Source organism: Lontra canadensis, unplaced genomic scaffold (genome assembly GCF_010015895.1).
Source record: "Lontra canadensis isolate GAN:19392208 unplaced genomic scaffold, GSC_riverotter_1.0 scaffold7, whole genome shotgun sequence".
In the NCBI taxonomy this organism is placed as follows: Eukaryota; Metazoa; Chordata; class Mammalia; order Carnivora; family Mustelidae; genus Lontra; species Lontra canadensis.
The window spans coordinates 28,219,675-28,237,166 of NW_022631001.1; the positions used below are offsets into that span (position 1 = coordinate 28,219,675).

At 39.4% G+C, this 17,492-nt stretch overlaps 1 protein-coding gene and 1 pseudogene across 1 annotated transcript; one reads left to right on the forward strand and one right to left on the reverse strand.

Annotated features, from left to right (window-relative positions):
* Positions 1–1,031: 1,031 nt before the first annotated feature.
* LOC116864883 (olfactory receptor 51V1-like) lies at positions 1,032–1,967 on the forward strand. The gene has a single exon (XM_032852698.1). The coding sequence runs from the start codon at positions 1,032–1,034 to the stop codon at positions 1,965–1,967; it is 936 nt and encodes a 311-aa protein (XP_032708589.1).
* Positions 1,968–9,894: 7,927 nt separating this feature from the next.
* LOC116865349 lies at positions 9,895–10,841 on the reverse strand (annotated as a pseudogene).
* Between the last annotated feature and the right edge of the window lie 6,651 nt (positions 10,842–17,492).

Here is a 17,492-nt window from a genome sequence, read left to right on the forward strand (position 1 = left end):
CTGCTGCCCTTCAAAAAACATGTAAGGACTCGTTAGGGAGGGAGCAAGCAACAAGACATTTCTTGACCTCTCTGTCCGACATTTACTCCAAATCTCCCTGGACAGGAGAATTGTAATTGCAAACGTGCACTTGTGAGACTATTCAGAATTTGGTGGAGTGGAGAGTCTGCCCTACAAACACTGTCTTGGGGTTTGCCTTCATTCCCCCAAAGGAACACAGCCCTGTAATCACTCACTCTCAGCCCCTCCTGGGGTTCAGGCTTTACTCTAGTGATTCCCAGACCTGCATAAATTTTGCTTCTCCTAGAATGTCTCTGCCACTGGGACAAAAGGAGGAAGAACAAGATCCATTTTTCAAGATTGGCGCGACCATCTCTACTGTGAGTAACAGTTGTTCTTTTTTAAGGCAGCAAAAACAAGATGTCAGAATGGACAACATGACTGAGAAATGAATTCTCCAAGTGACTGAGTGTCTTATGTAACAGGCAGAGGTTAATCTTATAGCCGGTGGCAGTGATTTGCAATTTAATATACCAGGTTTATTTTTTATTTTTTGTTTTTTTAATTCACCAGGTTTCAAATGCAAAAACTCAAATGTGTTTTCTTTTTCTACTTGGTATACTTAAACTTCATTATTATACCGTCACAAGCCAGAAATCATTTTTTTTCTCTGTTATTTATAGTATATAGCATTGAAATAGAAAGTGACAGTGAGATTGTGGAATGGACATGGCTTCCTCTGATAGGGTAATGACCTAATAACAAGGAGATTTCACATGTAGGCATAATGTAGTTTGTTTCAGAGCAAATGCAGTTTCAGTAAAAAAGCATTGTCTTATATAAAATGAGTTGTGCCAAATCCAGTCATTCTTTCTATGACTTTTACCTCTAAGTTTATATTAAGGGGTGGAAAACACTTAGGATTCTTAATAAGTTTTTCCATAAATATATATATGTATACACATACACACAAACACACACAAACACACACTTTTTTTTTTTTTCTGAGAAGTTTCTGTTTTTATAGATTCATGTCTGTTCAACCTGATTCCAAAGTCAGTAACTCCACCTTTCTCCTTGCGGGTTTCCCTGGCCTGGAACGGGAATACCCTTGGCTCTCCATCCCTTTCTCCTGTATCTATGCTATGGTACTCTCAGGGAACTGCCTGGTGCTGCACGTGATTCGGACAGAGCCGAGCCTACATCAGCCCATGTTCTACTTCCTGGCCATGCTGGCCCTCACTGACCTATGCATGGGTCTGTCCACAGTACACACAGTGCTGGGCATCCTGTGGGGGCTCAACCAGGAGATTGGTCTGGATGTGTGCATTGCTCAAGCTTTCTTTGTTCATGGCCTATCATGCATGGAGTCTGGAGTCCTACTGGCCATGGCCTTTGATCGCTTCACTGCAATCTGCAAACCTCTGAGATATATATCCATTCTCACCAATACAAGAATCATCAGTATTGGTGTGGCCATTTTAGGGAGGATTTTCCTCACTGCTCCCATTGTCCGCCTAAAGTTCTTTGATTACTGCCGCCCCCACATCCTCTCCCACTCTTTCTGCCTGCACCAGGACCTACTTCGGCTCGCCTGCTCTGACATCCGCTTCAACAGCTTCTATGCCCTGGCTCTGGTGATCTGCACACTATTTTTGGATGCAGTGCTCATTCTGGTCTCCTACATCTTGATCCTGCACTCAGTATTGACTATTGCATCCCGGGAGGAGCGATTCAAGTCCTTGCAGACCTGTGTCTCCCACATCTGTGCAGTTCTAGTTTTCTATATCCCAATCATTGGTCTGACTATGGTGCACCGTTTTGGGAAGCACCTCTCTCCTGTGGTCCATGTCCTCATGGGCAACATCTATATCCTTTTCCCACCCTTGATGAACCCCATCATCTACAGTGTCAAAACCCAACAAATACGTATTAGGATCCAGAGATGGTTCACTAAACCAAACTGAATACTGGAGGTTAATGTGTTCTAAGGAAGGGAAGGGAGTGTTTGCAATAGGAATGACGAATTACAACATGTGGCAGAAATAATACATTTATATGGGATATTTAACAGATTAAAAGCATACTTTAGAAAATAGTCATTTTCCAATTTAGTTTTCACCAAAGCTAGAGAAATATGCAGAGGATATGTTACTGATCTCATTCCCTAATTTTAAAATTCAGTATGATGTTAGTTAGCTAAGTGAGTTACATTCCATAGTGTGTCAATGAGCACTTGCCTGGGTAATTCCCAAGTTTACAGTACCATTCATGCTTTTTGACTTCTAATTCAGAGTGTGATTTTATTTTCTTGTGTAACTGGTATAATAGTCCATTTACTATGTATGAAATAAATAGCCTTTACATATTATTATCAGTTACTGCAAGTTGACTCTGTTAAGGTTGTTGAGAGGAAAATTTTACTCTATCCTTCAAGGTTCCCCTAAACTGGTCTAAAAATTAAATTGGCATGAGACAGACTAACAGGAAAAAAACAATATTTAACCCCATGCACATAGAGGCCCAGTAGTAAACTTCAGACCCTAAGAAATGACCAACGCATGAAGTGGGGTGGGGTTGTTCTTTGTTTTGTTTTGCTTTTTTTTGTGTTAAGATTGTATTTATCTGAGAGAAAGAAAGAGAGCAGGAGGAGAAGGAGAGAGAATCTGATGCAGACTCCGTGCTGAGCACAGAACCCCAGGCACGGTTCGATCCCATGACTAAGAGATCATGACCTGAGCTGATAACCAACAGTGGAACACTTAACCGACTGAGCCACCCAGGCTCCCCAGCGGGAAGTGTTTGTTCATTTTAGACAAAGAATAATTTATCTGTGAGGAATGGACGGGACAAAGAAAACTTATGCTTAGGAGCTTCAACTAGTAAGGAATTGTAATTTGGACTAGAATCTGGGCTGAGGTAATATGTTAGTAGTAGTTACAAGCTTTATTTACTTACTTACTTACTTACTTACTTACTTATTTGACAGACAGAGATCACAAGCAGGCAGACAGGAGGGCAGAGAGAGAGAGGAGGAAGCAGGCTTCCTACTGAGCAGAGAGCCCAATGCCGGGCTCCATCCCAGGACCCTGAGATCATGACCTGAGCTGAAAGCAGAACTTTAACCCACTGAGCCACCCAGGAGCCCCTGTATTTATTTTTATCTTTCTATTTCTTCACAAGGTTTATTTATATAGGCTCCTTTGGCCCTACATGCCCTACATTCCCTACCTTGGATGATAAGGATGTCTCTTTACCTCTTGGTGCAGACAGGGTACCTTTCCCAAGGGTGATGCATTTCCTGCTTTCTGGAGACAAAGAAGAGTCAGTATTCTTGTACTGGCTGTTTCTTAAATTACTTCAATTCAAAATAATCCTTATTGTCATACATTGGGGCTACCTTCCTTAGGCCCCCACAAAGTCACTCACACCTCACGTCTTCTGACTGTAATTAAGCCAATGTGCCAGGAAAGCCCACTCTGACTCCCTAATAGAATACTGGATGGGTAGGTTAGATTATAGTTGAGTGCAAAAGACTTGGTGAACACTGACAGAATCGACTCTCACATCTCTACATATGCTACCATGTGCCCCAAATCTGTATAGTTTACAGGGCTCATGAGAGCTGTCAGTTGACTTCAATCTTGGTGTCAGCATATGTGAAATTTTAAAGACAGTTTGAGTAACCTCTTTATTTTTAAGGGAGGTTGCTAAGGCCCAGAGATAGAAGTAAAACATCGGTAGCTAGGTTGGGGATAGAATTGTGGTTTTGAGAATCCTTTCAATGCATATTTCACTCCTAAGTCTCATCCTCTTCATAGATAAAATTAGGAAATTCAATTTAATCATAAAAAGCAAATGTAATTTTTGGGTACTTGCTTTTGAAAAATATTGACCTCCCAAAATAAAAAATAAAACACATAGTAGCAATCTCAAGATGTTTTTTATTTCTTTAAATTTCGTCTCCTAATGACAGCTGTGTACTAGCCATGACTGGGCAGCAGAGTTACCAGCAGAGACAAGTTACAGTTAAGCCGCAGAGATGAGAGGAAGCAAACTGTTGCACATGTACCTTCAGGTAATGAAGTTCCACCATCAATATCTGAACAAACAGGGAAAACTTCAATTTTGAAAATTATTATTTGGCTTGTTAACTTTAATTTTTCTTTTAATATTTTATTAGAAAATTAGTGTGACTCTTTTTAGCTTTTATTTATTTATTTGAGTAAGAAAGAGAGAGTGTGAGAGTATGAGTTTACAGATTTGTACTTTATTTAAATAAATTGTTACTAAATTGATAGCAAAATGAGAAAGTAGCTATTAAGGCATTATATATGTGTATATGGATATATATCTAACTATGCACATTTGTGTATATGTATATATATATTTATATATATATGTCTATATGTATATGTACATATACACACACATGTAGTCAATCCTTATTATTTACAGATTCTGTTTGTGAATTCACCTACTTGTTAAAATGTATTTGAAACCTCAGAAGCAATACCTCGGTGCTGTCACCATCAGTGGACATCTAAGTTTTTGCAGAGCAGCAAAAACTTTGAGTTGCCTAGCACACATGTTCCCAGCTGCGGTTGGACAAGGCAAAGCTCTGCCTTCTGGTTTATATCTAATAGGTGTAAATGAGTATCCTTTTCTGTGATCTATTTAACACTCTGTTCTTTTCATTTGTTGGTGGTGGTGGTGACGGGAACTGCTGAAGATGGCCCCAAGCATGTTGTGGAAGTGCTGTCCAGGCTCATATACATAGGCTGTGGTCCATCTCACAGAGGAAATAAGCGTGTCGGATAAGCTGCCTTTAGATCATAGCTTTGTTGTCCATGAGTTCAATATTAATGCATCAAAAATGCTGCACATTCAGAAAAAGCACGAGGAGGTTTACCCATCTGTGTATGAGGCTTAGCTTCAAGTGCTAAGGTAGCATCGAGAGTATGTGATGAAACTATGGCAAAGAGAGGAAAGTGACTAAATTTGTGAATCCATGAGGTAATGACAGATTAAATAAAGTGTAGTGGATGGAACTGTTGTAGGGTGAAATCTGAAGGAATCTACAGATACACGACCCAGGGCCAGGAAAATGGGAAATGCTGCTCAGCTAGTGTCTTACTACAATGAAATAGTGCATGAAATTCATTATTTGTAGGAAATACATATTGAAATGTGCCTTTAGACAGAAGCATACACAGATTATGTAAAACTGGTTATGGAAAATGTGATCAGAGGCTCAAAAGCAAAAGCAACGTAATGCTGTGTTTCAGAGTTTATTAATGCAGTGTTTTCAGCAACTTAACAGAATAAAACTGCAGCAAATAACAGACTAGTCTGTATATGGGGAGGCTGGGTGGCTCAGATAGTTAAGCATCTGCCTTAGGCCCAGGTCATGATCTGAGGGTCCTGGGGTGGAGCCCTGCATTGGGCTCCCTGCTCAGCAGGAAGACTGTTTGCCCCTTTCTCTGCCTGCCTCTGCCTATTTGTGATCTCTCTCATTGTCAAATAAAATCTTTTAAAAAAATAGGTGTGGTATTTATATTTGTACTGCAATTCTATTTTTATTAATGCATAGAACAAAATTACTTAGAGCTCTGAAAAGACGTAATTGGGCATAAACGTTTATTACATCATGAATGTGTTTCCAAAACTCTTTATTGAGAGAAAAAGTTAACTGAATTATGGTACTTCTATAATATTCATTGTCATGGGCGTATTGAAAGTGAAAAATCCCAAAAGCGGTACATTACAAACTTGCCTATGTTATTACAATAGTAGCTAAAAACTGTGCAGAATAACGTTTATGAGATGATCTAATAGTACTTAAAATAATTCTACATGTATTCAAGTATAAAAAAGCCTGAATATCAGAGCACCTGGGTGGGTCATTGGGTTAAGCCTCTGCTTTCAGCTCAGGTCATGATCTCAGGGTCCTGGGATTCAGCCTGGCATCAGGCTCTTTGCTCAGTGGGGAGCCTGCTCCCCTCTCTCTCTGCCTGCTGCTCTGCCTACTTGTGATTTCTCTCTCTGTCAAATAAATAAATAAAACCTTAAAAAAATAAAAAGCCCGAATGTCCTACTCATTAGGGAGAAGTATTTTATATTGAGTTTTATACAATGAATAGCATTGTTTAAATTTAAAATGTATATTTTTTCAGAAGGATTTTTCACAGGATATGGTATTATTTTAACTGACCCATGGAGTTTTCATATACATAGACATCACAAACTATTTCAAATATATTACAGACCATATATAAATTTTGTGATTGGCACAGTTTTCTAAGCATACCCAAAACTGTATTAAAAAGGGAATAATGGGGAAAATTCAAAACGCTTTGTGTATAAAATCCAAATTATAATGCAGCCCAAAAGGAGCAAGAAGGAGAAACTAGAGGCAAAAGCTTACCCGATGAACAAGTAAAGAAGAAATTAAAATGCCCTCAGAGATGTTCTGAAGCTGTAAGATTCCAGAGAGGAGTATTTCTGATGTTGGAGAAAACGGACTTTCTGAAGCTCTATTTGCCAAGAAGTTGGGCTTAACATAGAGCATGAACTCAGCCATTAATACCTAGCTTGCAAAAATGTTACACAGAGGCTGTTATGGGGGGCAGGGAAGGTTTCACAGAAGGGTAGAGGCCTTTGGAATGCTGAGGTCTGCATGACCACTTTGCCATTGGAATGCCCAGGGAAGCTGCCTTCCTGGAAGCTTGATTAGCCCAAACAGAGGCCCTGTGATCTAAGAGAGGTAGGCATTGTCCCTTAGGCTATGTTTAGCAGGACTCCTAGAACAAGCAGATTAGCATATCTGTCCCCAAAACAGATCCTCCTAGTTCCAGTAAGAACCCTTGTCAAACATCACTGCCTGAGAAACAGTGATAAGCATTTGTGAGTATCCTGAAGGACCTACAAAAGTTCCAGAGCAAAGAAAAGCCAAGGGTTGTGTCTCTGAGCATTGGCCCCCAGCCCCCTTGCCTTCTCCTCTCTTCCACAGCAAAGTCTGGAGTCATCCTTCACCTGCCAGTACAGGGGTTGCTGGCCATTCCTGACACCAAGAGCCATCTGCTATTTCTGACCCCAAAGGAAGATTTTTCCCAGCAGAAAGCTCATTTTGAGAGTCAGAAAACAGAGATTTGGGAACTCTAGCAGAGCATAAAAGACAAAAGTAGGCAACAAAAACATCTCATTCCAGTTGAGAAAGGAGGAACAGAGACCTGACACTGACAACGTGTGTTAGTTTCCAGAGGAAACATTTGCTAACCTCTGAAACTGCATGGAATGGGAAGTCAAAGAGTATGCAGAGAGCATTTGAAAAATAAAGAAGGAGTTTTGGGCAGTCTCTCTCTCTTTTTTTTTTTTTCCTTGGCAAACAAAGAGTATAGCCCATACTGTGGATTGTACCCTTCCTCACAGCTGAAAGCCTGAGCAGGTTAAGCCTTAGATGCAAAAGTGCCACTGGCCAATAAAGTGGTAGAATAAGCTTCAACTCTGTCATATTTTGATCAGATCAAGGTAAAAGTCCTATGTGGAGTTTATCACAGAGCAATGGCTGAATTATTACTGGAGGACAATATAACTTCATCTGGCCTTCATAATTTTCATACGCGAAGTCTAACACCCAATAAGAAATTAGTAGGCACAGCAAGAGACAGGAACATGAGCTCAGAAACAAGGCGAAAACAGAAGAAACAGAGCCACCCACACGTGTATTTATTGCAAATAGCAGTCAGGGATTTTAAAGTAACAATGCTTAATGGGTTCAAGGAAACAAAAGGATGGATGGCAAAGGAATTCATTAATTTTTATAAAATAAAGAGTTGGGGAATTTTACCAGGAAGATAGAATATACTAAAACCTAAAATAAAGAGAGACAGATAGAATGAACCAGATGGACGTTAGAAAATTCTGAAGCACAAGAGCTAAACCTAATAATTCAGGAATGCAGAATTATAGAGGAGAAGACAGGATTACTGAGCTAAAATAAAGGCTAGTAGAAAATAACAAACCTGAGATTTTCCAAGAATAGAGGAGGCGAAGGGTTTCACAGTGATACAAAGGTCAATCAACAAGGAAGATCCCTCAACTTTAGATCTTCATGCACTCAATAAAGGAAGTGTCTCACTACCTAGAGGTCAAAAATACAAAATTCAAGGAAATCCGCAGCTCAAACAGGAGACATAGAGTAATCCACTTTCATAATGGAACATTTGCACACACACTTGTATTAAAGCTGAAAATACAAGTGAAGAAATCGAATGATAGAAATATAAAGTCACCTAAAACTAACAAACTTGACTATGCACACACAGCTATGTGAATATGGATAGAGATAGAGGTATAATAACACTTCAATCAACAAGTACAGGTGAATGAAAAGGACCACAGACTGGGTCATACATAAAGCTTTAATTTTTTTTTTTTAAATTAACTTTAGTGTGGTATGAATAAACTGGAAAATAGTGTTTCAGCATTTCAGCTCAAGCACAGTAGGAATGATGCGGATTTTCACAATGAAAAAATGATGGTGATGGCCATGATGACCGTGGTAATCCCTCCTGACTCCTCACCAGTTACCACACCCCATTGCAAAGCCCTTACATAGATGCTTTCATTTTGTTACACCATGACCACCCAGTTTCTCGTTACCAATGAAACTCCTGTTATTTTTCCTTGTTGATAGTTTAGTTGCTGAATTTATGACAATCAGTTGTATTCCAACACAAGTAGTTCATAAGTGGCAAAATAATGTTTTGAACCAAGCTCATTTTGACCTCAGAACTCATGCATGTAACCAACTTCCTCAATAGTTTTCTCCCTTACCAAACTGAAATTGCTTTTTGTATCAAATATTCTTGACAAATATTTGACACTTTGTCCTCACTTTTGTTGGTCTTGCAAAATACTGCTTCTCTATGAAATATTATCATTGGTATATAATCACCTTAATGCATAACAAAATGTACTTTGCTTTGTATGAAAAAGCAAAACATACTTGGAAAACCAACATAGTGAGAATCTTAGCCACCAGTATTTCTGACCAGGTTTCTTAGATGAAAGGGTTATTGTTGGTTGAATCGGGAAAAATTTGAACAAAAGTTAAGAATAATGCTGTTTATAAGAAGTCTAAAAATTACCCTCACATACCCCCCAACAGAAAGATCAAATACCAGAGCTTTTTTCAAATTGCTTTTTATACAAATAAAGAAATTAAATGAACACTGAAGAGGAAATAAAAGATTAGCATGGCATTATATGCCTTAGTCCCAGATTTGTGGAGCAAATATATTTTAGGTTAAGAGAAGAAGCAAATTGATTTAACATGAATTACTTAGTAGAGATAGGATTTGAGAACAAGGAGATATTTATAGATCTTTATATCAAACATAGTTCCGACTATGTTTAACAAGGATATATTCAAGGGATGAATTTTTAAGGGAAAAGTAAACAGTAGGAAGACATTAGAATAGTTGGAGAAAAAATGTATTTGGACTTGTATGTTATGTAAAGGAGGTTGATATAGTGCTCTAAGTATAAAACAATCAGTGTTAAGTATTATGTTCCACTACCATCTGCAAAAGGACCTTTAATTTGTCTGTTCTGCCCCGGACAGCATCATGTGCTAAGGAAGTCATGTATTCTGGCTTTTCTTATAGCCAGCATTTAGTATTTCAGTGTCTTATCTGTTCTTCTATTTCCTCAATTTCTAATAACTGCCTTCTGACATAAACTCAATATCCTGTGGGATTATTTAATACAACCATTCATTCATTCATTCATGAAGTATGACAATATTCCAAACTATTAACTGGATTTTCACATCACATAGAACAATAGATGAGCCATGAAATCTGTAAGGTGAAGTATGTCCATCAAATATCAAGCCTGGTCTTTAGAATGGAACATTTTTACTACCTTATCTCAGATGTGTTTGGTCTTCACCCCATAGACAAGGGGGTTGAGGAAAGGTGGAACCAGTAGGTAAAGGTTGGATAAGGTAATATGTATATATGATGGAATATATGATCCAGACCTGTGAATGAAAAAGGAAAAAAAAAGTCAGGAGATAGAACTGGAAGAAGACACAAATGTGGGGAACACAGGTATTAAATGCCTTCAGATGTGCCTCTTTCTGGGGCAGGTGGAAGACAGTGATAAATTTTTGTACATAGGAGAGGCTGATCAAAATGAAGTCCATGCCACCAACAATAAAGGCTCCAAGGAGACCATAGAATTTGTTGATGGAAACATCTTCAGTGGCAAGCTTCACAAGGGCCATGTGTTCACAGTAGGTGTGGGATATTAACTTGGTTCCGTAAGATTTCAGACAACACTTTATGAGCAATAGGCATGGGATGACCAGAATGGCAGGCCTCAATGTCACTCCACCTGCAATGTGCGTGACTAATTGTCGGTTGAATATGGTAGCATGTCTCAGAGGATAACAGATTGCTACATAGTGGTCCAGAGCCATAGCCAGCAGGACCCCTGATTCGATACCCTGAAATGTGTGGATGAGCCACATCTGAAAGAGGCAAACATCAGATCTCTGGCAAGTGGAACCAAAAAATTCCAAGCATCTTAGGGACAATGATGGTACTAAGTGCAATGTCTGTAGCTCCCAGCATGGCCAGAAAGATATACATAGGCTCATGGAGGCTGGGTTCAGTTTTGATGATGATCAAAAGCAGAGAATTTCCTGCCAAAGCAATGATGTACATAGCACAGAATGGAATGCCTATCCAGCACTGTATAGTCTCCAGACCAGGGATCCCAATGAAGGTCAATACAGAGGGCATGAACAAAGTGCCATTTGTAATAGGCATGGCAGTTCAGGGCCTTTTAGAGCAAAGAGGTATAGATTGCCAAACTGTGATTCTATGTATTCTAATATATCCTATTCTCATCACTGATTGACAAAAGTAGGAGAACCGACTTTATCAGCTTAGTTTTCATTAATTAGAAAATCAATAGAAAGTCCACAGTATACAATTTAGTAAAAAAATCCACCCCTGTTCAGTGATATTCACCACAAGACAACTGAATATTTGGACACCAGGCTTACGATAAGGATATCATGATCAAACTGCTGAGTGGTGGTGTCCTTCCTCCCCCCAAATCATCTTCTCTTCCTTCCAACCTGGTCGTGGAAATCAGAGAGAAAAATGTTGGAATGACCTGTAGACAGAGAAATATGAAAATTCACTCTACTTTGAGCCTGATTTTTTTGTTTCTTTGTTTCTTTTCTCTCTCTTTTTAATTTTCCAGTCACGTCAGAAAAACTCGTTATTTCCGTAGAACATACCAACACTTCTTTGACAAAGAATCAAATGAAGTTCCTTTTCTAGGATTGAGACGCCATTAATGGGGTCCTAATGATTCTGCTCACCTTAAACTTCCTGATCACCAAGAGGTTTCCAAATATGCTATAGCTGCGGCACTCTGACTCCATGTAATGGCAGGGGCACAATTTTTGTTCTGTTTTGTTTTGTTTTGTTTTGTTTGTTTTTTATAATAAATTTTATTTTTTTTAAACATATAATATATTTTTATCCCCGGGGTACAGATCTGTGAATCGCCAGGTTTACACATTTCACAGCACTCACCATAGCACATACCCTCCCCAATGTCCATAACCCCACCCCCCCCTCCCAACACCCTGCCCCATCAACCCTCAGTTTGATTTGTGAGATTAAGAGTCACTTACGGTTTGTCTCCCTCCCAATCCCAACTTGTTTCATTTACTCTTCTCCTACACCATTAACCCCCCATGTTGCATCTCCTCTCCCTCATATCAGGGAGATCATATGATAATTGTCTTTCTCCGATTGACTTATTTCGCTAAGCATGATACCCTCTAGTTCCATCCACGTTGTCGTAAATGGCAAGATTTCATTTCTTTTGATGGCTGCATAGTATTCCATTGTGTATATATACCACCTCTTCTTTATCCATTCGTCTGTTGATGGACATCTAGGTTCTTTCCATAGTTTGGCTATTGTAGACATTGCTGCTATAAACATTCGGGTGCACGTGCCCCTTCGGATCACTACGTTTGTATCTTTAGGGTAAATACCCAGCAGTGCAATTGCTGGGTCATAGGGTAGTTCTATTTTCAACATTTTGAGGAACCTCCATGCTGTTTTCCAGAGTGGTTGCACCAGCTTGCATTCCCACCAACAGTGTAGGAGGGTTCCCCTTTCTCCGCATCCTCGCCAGCATCTGTCATTTCCGGACTTGTTAATTTTAGCCATTCTGACTGGTGTGAGGTGGTATCTCATTGTGGTTTTGATTTGTATTTCCCTGATGCCGAGTGATATGGAGCACTTTTTCATGTGTCTGTTGGCCATCTGGATGTCTTTTTTGCAGAAATGTCTGTTCATGTCCACTGCTCATTTCTTGATTGGATTATTTGTTCTTTGGGTGTTGAGTTTGCTAAGTTCTTTATAGATTTTGGATGCTAGCCCTTTATCTGATATGTCATTTGCAAATATCTTCTTCCATTCTGTCAGTTGTCTTTTGGTTTTGTTAACTGTTTCCTTTGCTGTGCAAAAGCTTTTGATCTTGATGAAATCCCAATAGTTCATTTTTGCCCTTGCTTCCCTTGCCTTTGGTGATGTTCCTAGGAAGATGTTGCTGTGGCTGAGGTCGAAGAGGTTGCTGCCAGTGTTCTCCTTTGGCTATTCGAGGTCTTTTCTGGTTCCATATAAATTTTAGGATTATTTGTTCCATCTCTTTGAAAAAAATGGATGGGACTTTGATAGGGATTGCATTAAATGTGTAGATTGCTTTAGGTAGCATAGACATTTTCACAATATTTATTCCTCCAATCCAGGAGCATGGAACATTTTTCCATTTCTTTGTGTCTTCCTCAATTTCTTTCATGAGTACTTTATAGTTTTCTGAGTATAGATTCTTAGCCTCTTTGGTTAGGTTTATTCCTAGGTATCTTATAGTTTTGGGTGCAATTGTAAATGGGATGGACTCCTTAATTTCTCTTTCTTCTGTCTTGTTGTTGGTGTAGAGAAATGCAACTGATTTCTGTGCATTGATTTTATATCCTGACACTTTACTGAATTCCTGTACAAGTTCAAGCAGTTTTGGAGTGGACTCTTTTGGGTTTTCCACATATAGTATCATATCATCTGCAAAGAGTGATAGTTTGACTTCTTCTTTGCCGATTTGGATGCCTTTAATTTCCTTTTGTTGTCTGATTGCTGAGGCTAGGACTTCTAGTACTATGTTGAATAGCAGTGGTGATAATGGACATCACTGCCGTGTTCCTGACCTTAGCGGAAAATCTTTCAGTTTTTCTCCATTGAGAATGATATTTGCGGTGGGTTTTTCATAGATGGCTTTGATAATATTGAATTATGTGCCCTCTATCCCTACACTTTGAAGAGTTTTGATCAGGAAGGGATGCTGTACTTTGTCAAATGCTTTTTCAGCATCTATGGAGAGTATCATATAGTTCTTGTTCTTTCTTTTATTAATGTGTTGTATCACATTGATTGATTTGCGAATGTTGAACCAACCTTGCAGACCTGGAATAAATCCCACATGGTCGTGGTGAATAAGCCTTTTAATGTACTGTTGAATCCTATTGGCTAGTATTTTGGTGAGAATTTTTGCATCTGTGTTCATCAAGGATATTGGTCTGTAGTTCTCTTTTTTGATGGGATCTTGCTCCGGTTTTGGGATCAAGGTGATGCTGGCCTCATAAAATGAGTTTGGAAGTTTTCCTTCCATTTCTATTTTTTGGAACAGTTTCAAGAAAATAGGAATTAGTTCTTCTTTAAATGTTTGGTAGAATTCCCCTGGGAAGCTGTCTGGCCCTGGGCTTTTGTTTGTTTGAAGATTTTTGATGACTATTTCAATCTCCTTACTGGTTATGGGTCTGTTCAGGCTTTCTATTTCTTCCTGGTTCGGTTGTGGTAGTTTATATGTCTCTAAGAATGCATCCATTTCTTCCAGATTGTCAAATTTGTCGGCGTAGAGTTGCTCATAGTATGTTCTTATAATTGTCTGTATTTCTTTGATGTTCGTTGTGATCTCTCCTCTTTCATTCATGATTTTATTTATTTGGGTCCTTTCTCTTTTCTTTTTGATAAGTCTGGCCAGGGGTTTATCAATCTTATTAATTCTTTCAAAGAACCAGCTCCTAGTTTCGTTGATTTGTTCTATTGTTTTTTTTGTTTGTTTGTTTGTATCTATTTCATTGATTTCTGCTCTGATCTTTATGATTTCTCTTCTCCTGCTGGGTTTAGGGTTTCTTTCTTGTTCTTTCTCCAGCTCCTTTAGGTGTAGGGTTAGGTTGTGTACCTGAGACCTTTATTGTTTCTTGAGGAAGGCTTGTACTGCTATATATTTTCCTCTCAGGACTGGCTTTGTTGTGTCCCACAGATTTTGAACCGTTGTGTTTTCATTATCATTTGTTTCCATGAATTTTTTCAATTCTTCTTTAATTTCCTGGTTGACCCATTCATTCTTTAGAAGGATGGTGTTTAGTCTCCATGTATTTGGGTTCTTTCCAAATTTCCTCTTGTGATTGAGTTCTAGCTTCAGAGCATTGTGGTCTGAAAATATGCAGGGAATGATTCAGATCTTTTGATACAGGTTGAGACCTGATTTAGGACTGAGGATGTGATCTATTCTGGAGAATGTTCCATGTGCACTAGAGAAGAATGTGTATTCTGTTGCTTTGGGATGAAATGTTCTGAATATATCTGTGATGTCCATCTGGTCCAATGTGTCATTTAAGGCCTTTATTTCCTTGTTGATCTTTTGCTTGGATGATCTGTCCATTTCAGTGAGGGGAGTGTTAAAGTCCCCTACTATTATTGTATTATTGTTGATGTGTTTCTTTGATTTTGGTATTAATTGGTTTATATAGTTGGCTGCTCCCACGTTAGGGGCATAGATATTTACAATTGTTAGATCTTCTTGTTGGACAGATCCTTTGAGTATGATATAGTGTCCTTCTTCATCTCTTATTATAGTCTTTGGCTTAAAATCTAATTGATCTGATATAAGGATTGCCACTCCTGCTTTCTTCTGATGTCCATTAGCATGGTAAATTCTTTTCCACCCCCTCACTTTGAATCTGGAGGTGTCTTCGGGTTTAAAATGGGTTTCTTGTAGGCAACATATAGATGGGTTTTGTTTTTTTATCCATTCTGATACCCTGTGTCTTTTGATTGGGGCATTTAGCCCGTTAACATTCAGGGTAACTATTGAGAGATATGAATTTAGTGCCATTATATTGCTTGTAAGATGACTGTTATTGTATATTGTCTCTGTTCCTTTCTGATCTACTACTTTTAGGCTCTCTCTTTGCTTAGAGGACCCCTTTCAATATTTCCTGTAGAGCTGGTTTGGTGCTTGCAAATTCTTTCAGTTTTTGTTTGTCCTGGAAGCTTTTTATCTCTCCTTCTATTTTCAGTGATAGCCTAGCTGGATATAGTATTCTTGGCTGCATGATTTTCTCGTTTAGTGCTCTGAATATATCATGCCAGCTCTTTCTGGCCTGCCAGGTCTCTGTGGATAAGTCTGCTGCCAATCTAATGTTTTTACCATTGTATGTTACAGACTTCTTTTCTTGGGTTGCTTTCAGGATTTTCTCTTTGTCACTAAGACTTGTAAATTTTACTATTAGGTGCCGGGGTGTGGACCTATTCTTATTGATTTTGAGGGGGATCCTCTGAACCTCCTGGATTTTGATGCTTGTTCCCTTTGCCATATTGGGGAAATTCTCTCCAATAATTCTCTCCAATATACCTTCTGCTCCCCTCTCTCTTTCTTCTTCTTCTCGAATCCCAATTATTCTAATGTTGTTTCATCTTATGGTGTCACTTATCTCTCGAATTCTCCCCTCGTGGTCCAGTAGCTGTTTGTCCCTCTTTTGCTCAGCTTCTTTATTCTCTGTCATTTGGTCTTCTATATCGCTAATTCTCTCTTCTGCCTCATTTATCCTAGCAGTGAGAGCCTCCATTTTTGATTGCACCTCATTAATAGCTTTTTTGATTTCAACTTGGTTAGATTTTAGTTCTTTTATTTCTCCAGAAAGGCCTTTTATATCTCCTGAGAGGGCTTCTCTAATATCTTCCATGCCTTTTTTGAGCCCGGCTAGAACCTTGAGAATCGTCATTCTGAACTCTAGATCTGACATATTACCAATGTCTGTATTGATTAGGTCGTTAGCCTTTGGTACTGCCTCTTGTTTTTTTTTTGTGTGGTGAATTTTTTTCCGTGTCATTTTGTCCAGATAAGAGTATATGAAGGAACAAGTAAAATACTAAAAGGGTGGCAACAACCTCAGGAAAATATGCTTTAACCAAATCAGAAGAGTTCCCAAATCGTGAGGGGGGAGAAAGAGAATAAAAAGAGGTTCAGAAAGAAAAAAAAAAAATTAAACAATTAAAAGAAGAATACGAATAAAAAAAAATATAAAAAGGAAAAAATATATATATATTAGATAAACTAGTTAAAAAACGTTAAAAAAGAAAAGGGTAAAAGTTTAAAAAAATTTAGCAGAAGAAGAGAAAAAAAATTGAAAAAGAAAAAAAAATTAAATTAACTGCAAGGCTAAAGAATCATGGGGAGAAAGCCATGAGTTCCGTGCTTTGCTTTCTCCTCCTCTGGAATTCCGCTTCAGTCCTTGGTATTGAAACTGTACTCCTTGGTAGGTGAACTTGGTCCTGGCTGGATTTCTTGTTGATCTTCTGGGGGAGGGGCCTGTTGTAGTGATTCTCAAGTGTCTTTGCCCCAGGCGGAGTTGCATCGCCCTTACCAGGGACTGGGCTGAGTAATCCGCTCGGGTTTGCTTTCGGGAGCTTTTGTTCCCTGAGCGCTTTCCATAGAATTCCGGAGGACGGGAATGAAGATGGCAGCCTCCCAGTCTCCGGCCCGGAGAAGCCGAGAGCCCAGGGCCCCACTCCTCAGTGCGCCCTCAGAGAACAGCGCCCATTACTCCCGTCACCCTGGCTTCCGGCTGCGCCCCGAGCTCACCGAGCCTGTGACCGTTTCAAGGTAACCCTGAGTTTAGAGCTCACTCCTCGGCTCTGTCTCTGTAGCCAGCTTCCCTGTTCTAATACCTGTAAGCTCTGTGACACTCAGACACCCCGATCCTTCTGTGACCCTGCGGTACCTGAGGCCACGCTGACCCCGCGTGGGCTTCACCCCGGTTAAGCCTGTGGAGTGATGTCCCTCAGCAGAACAGACTTTTAAGAGTCCTGATTTTGTGCTCCGTTGCTCCGCCCCTTGCCGGGAGTCGGCCCCTCCCCCCACGGGCTATCTTCCCGTCGCTTTGGATTCACTTTTCCGCCAGTCCTACCTTTCAGAAAGTGGTTGATTTTCTGTTTCCAGAATTGCTGTTCTTCTCTTCGATCTCTCGTTGGATTTGTAGGTATTTGCAATCTTTAGATAAGCTACCTAGCTGATCTCCCGCTACCTGAAGTAGTCTCAGCCTACTACTTCTC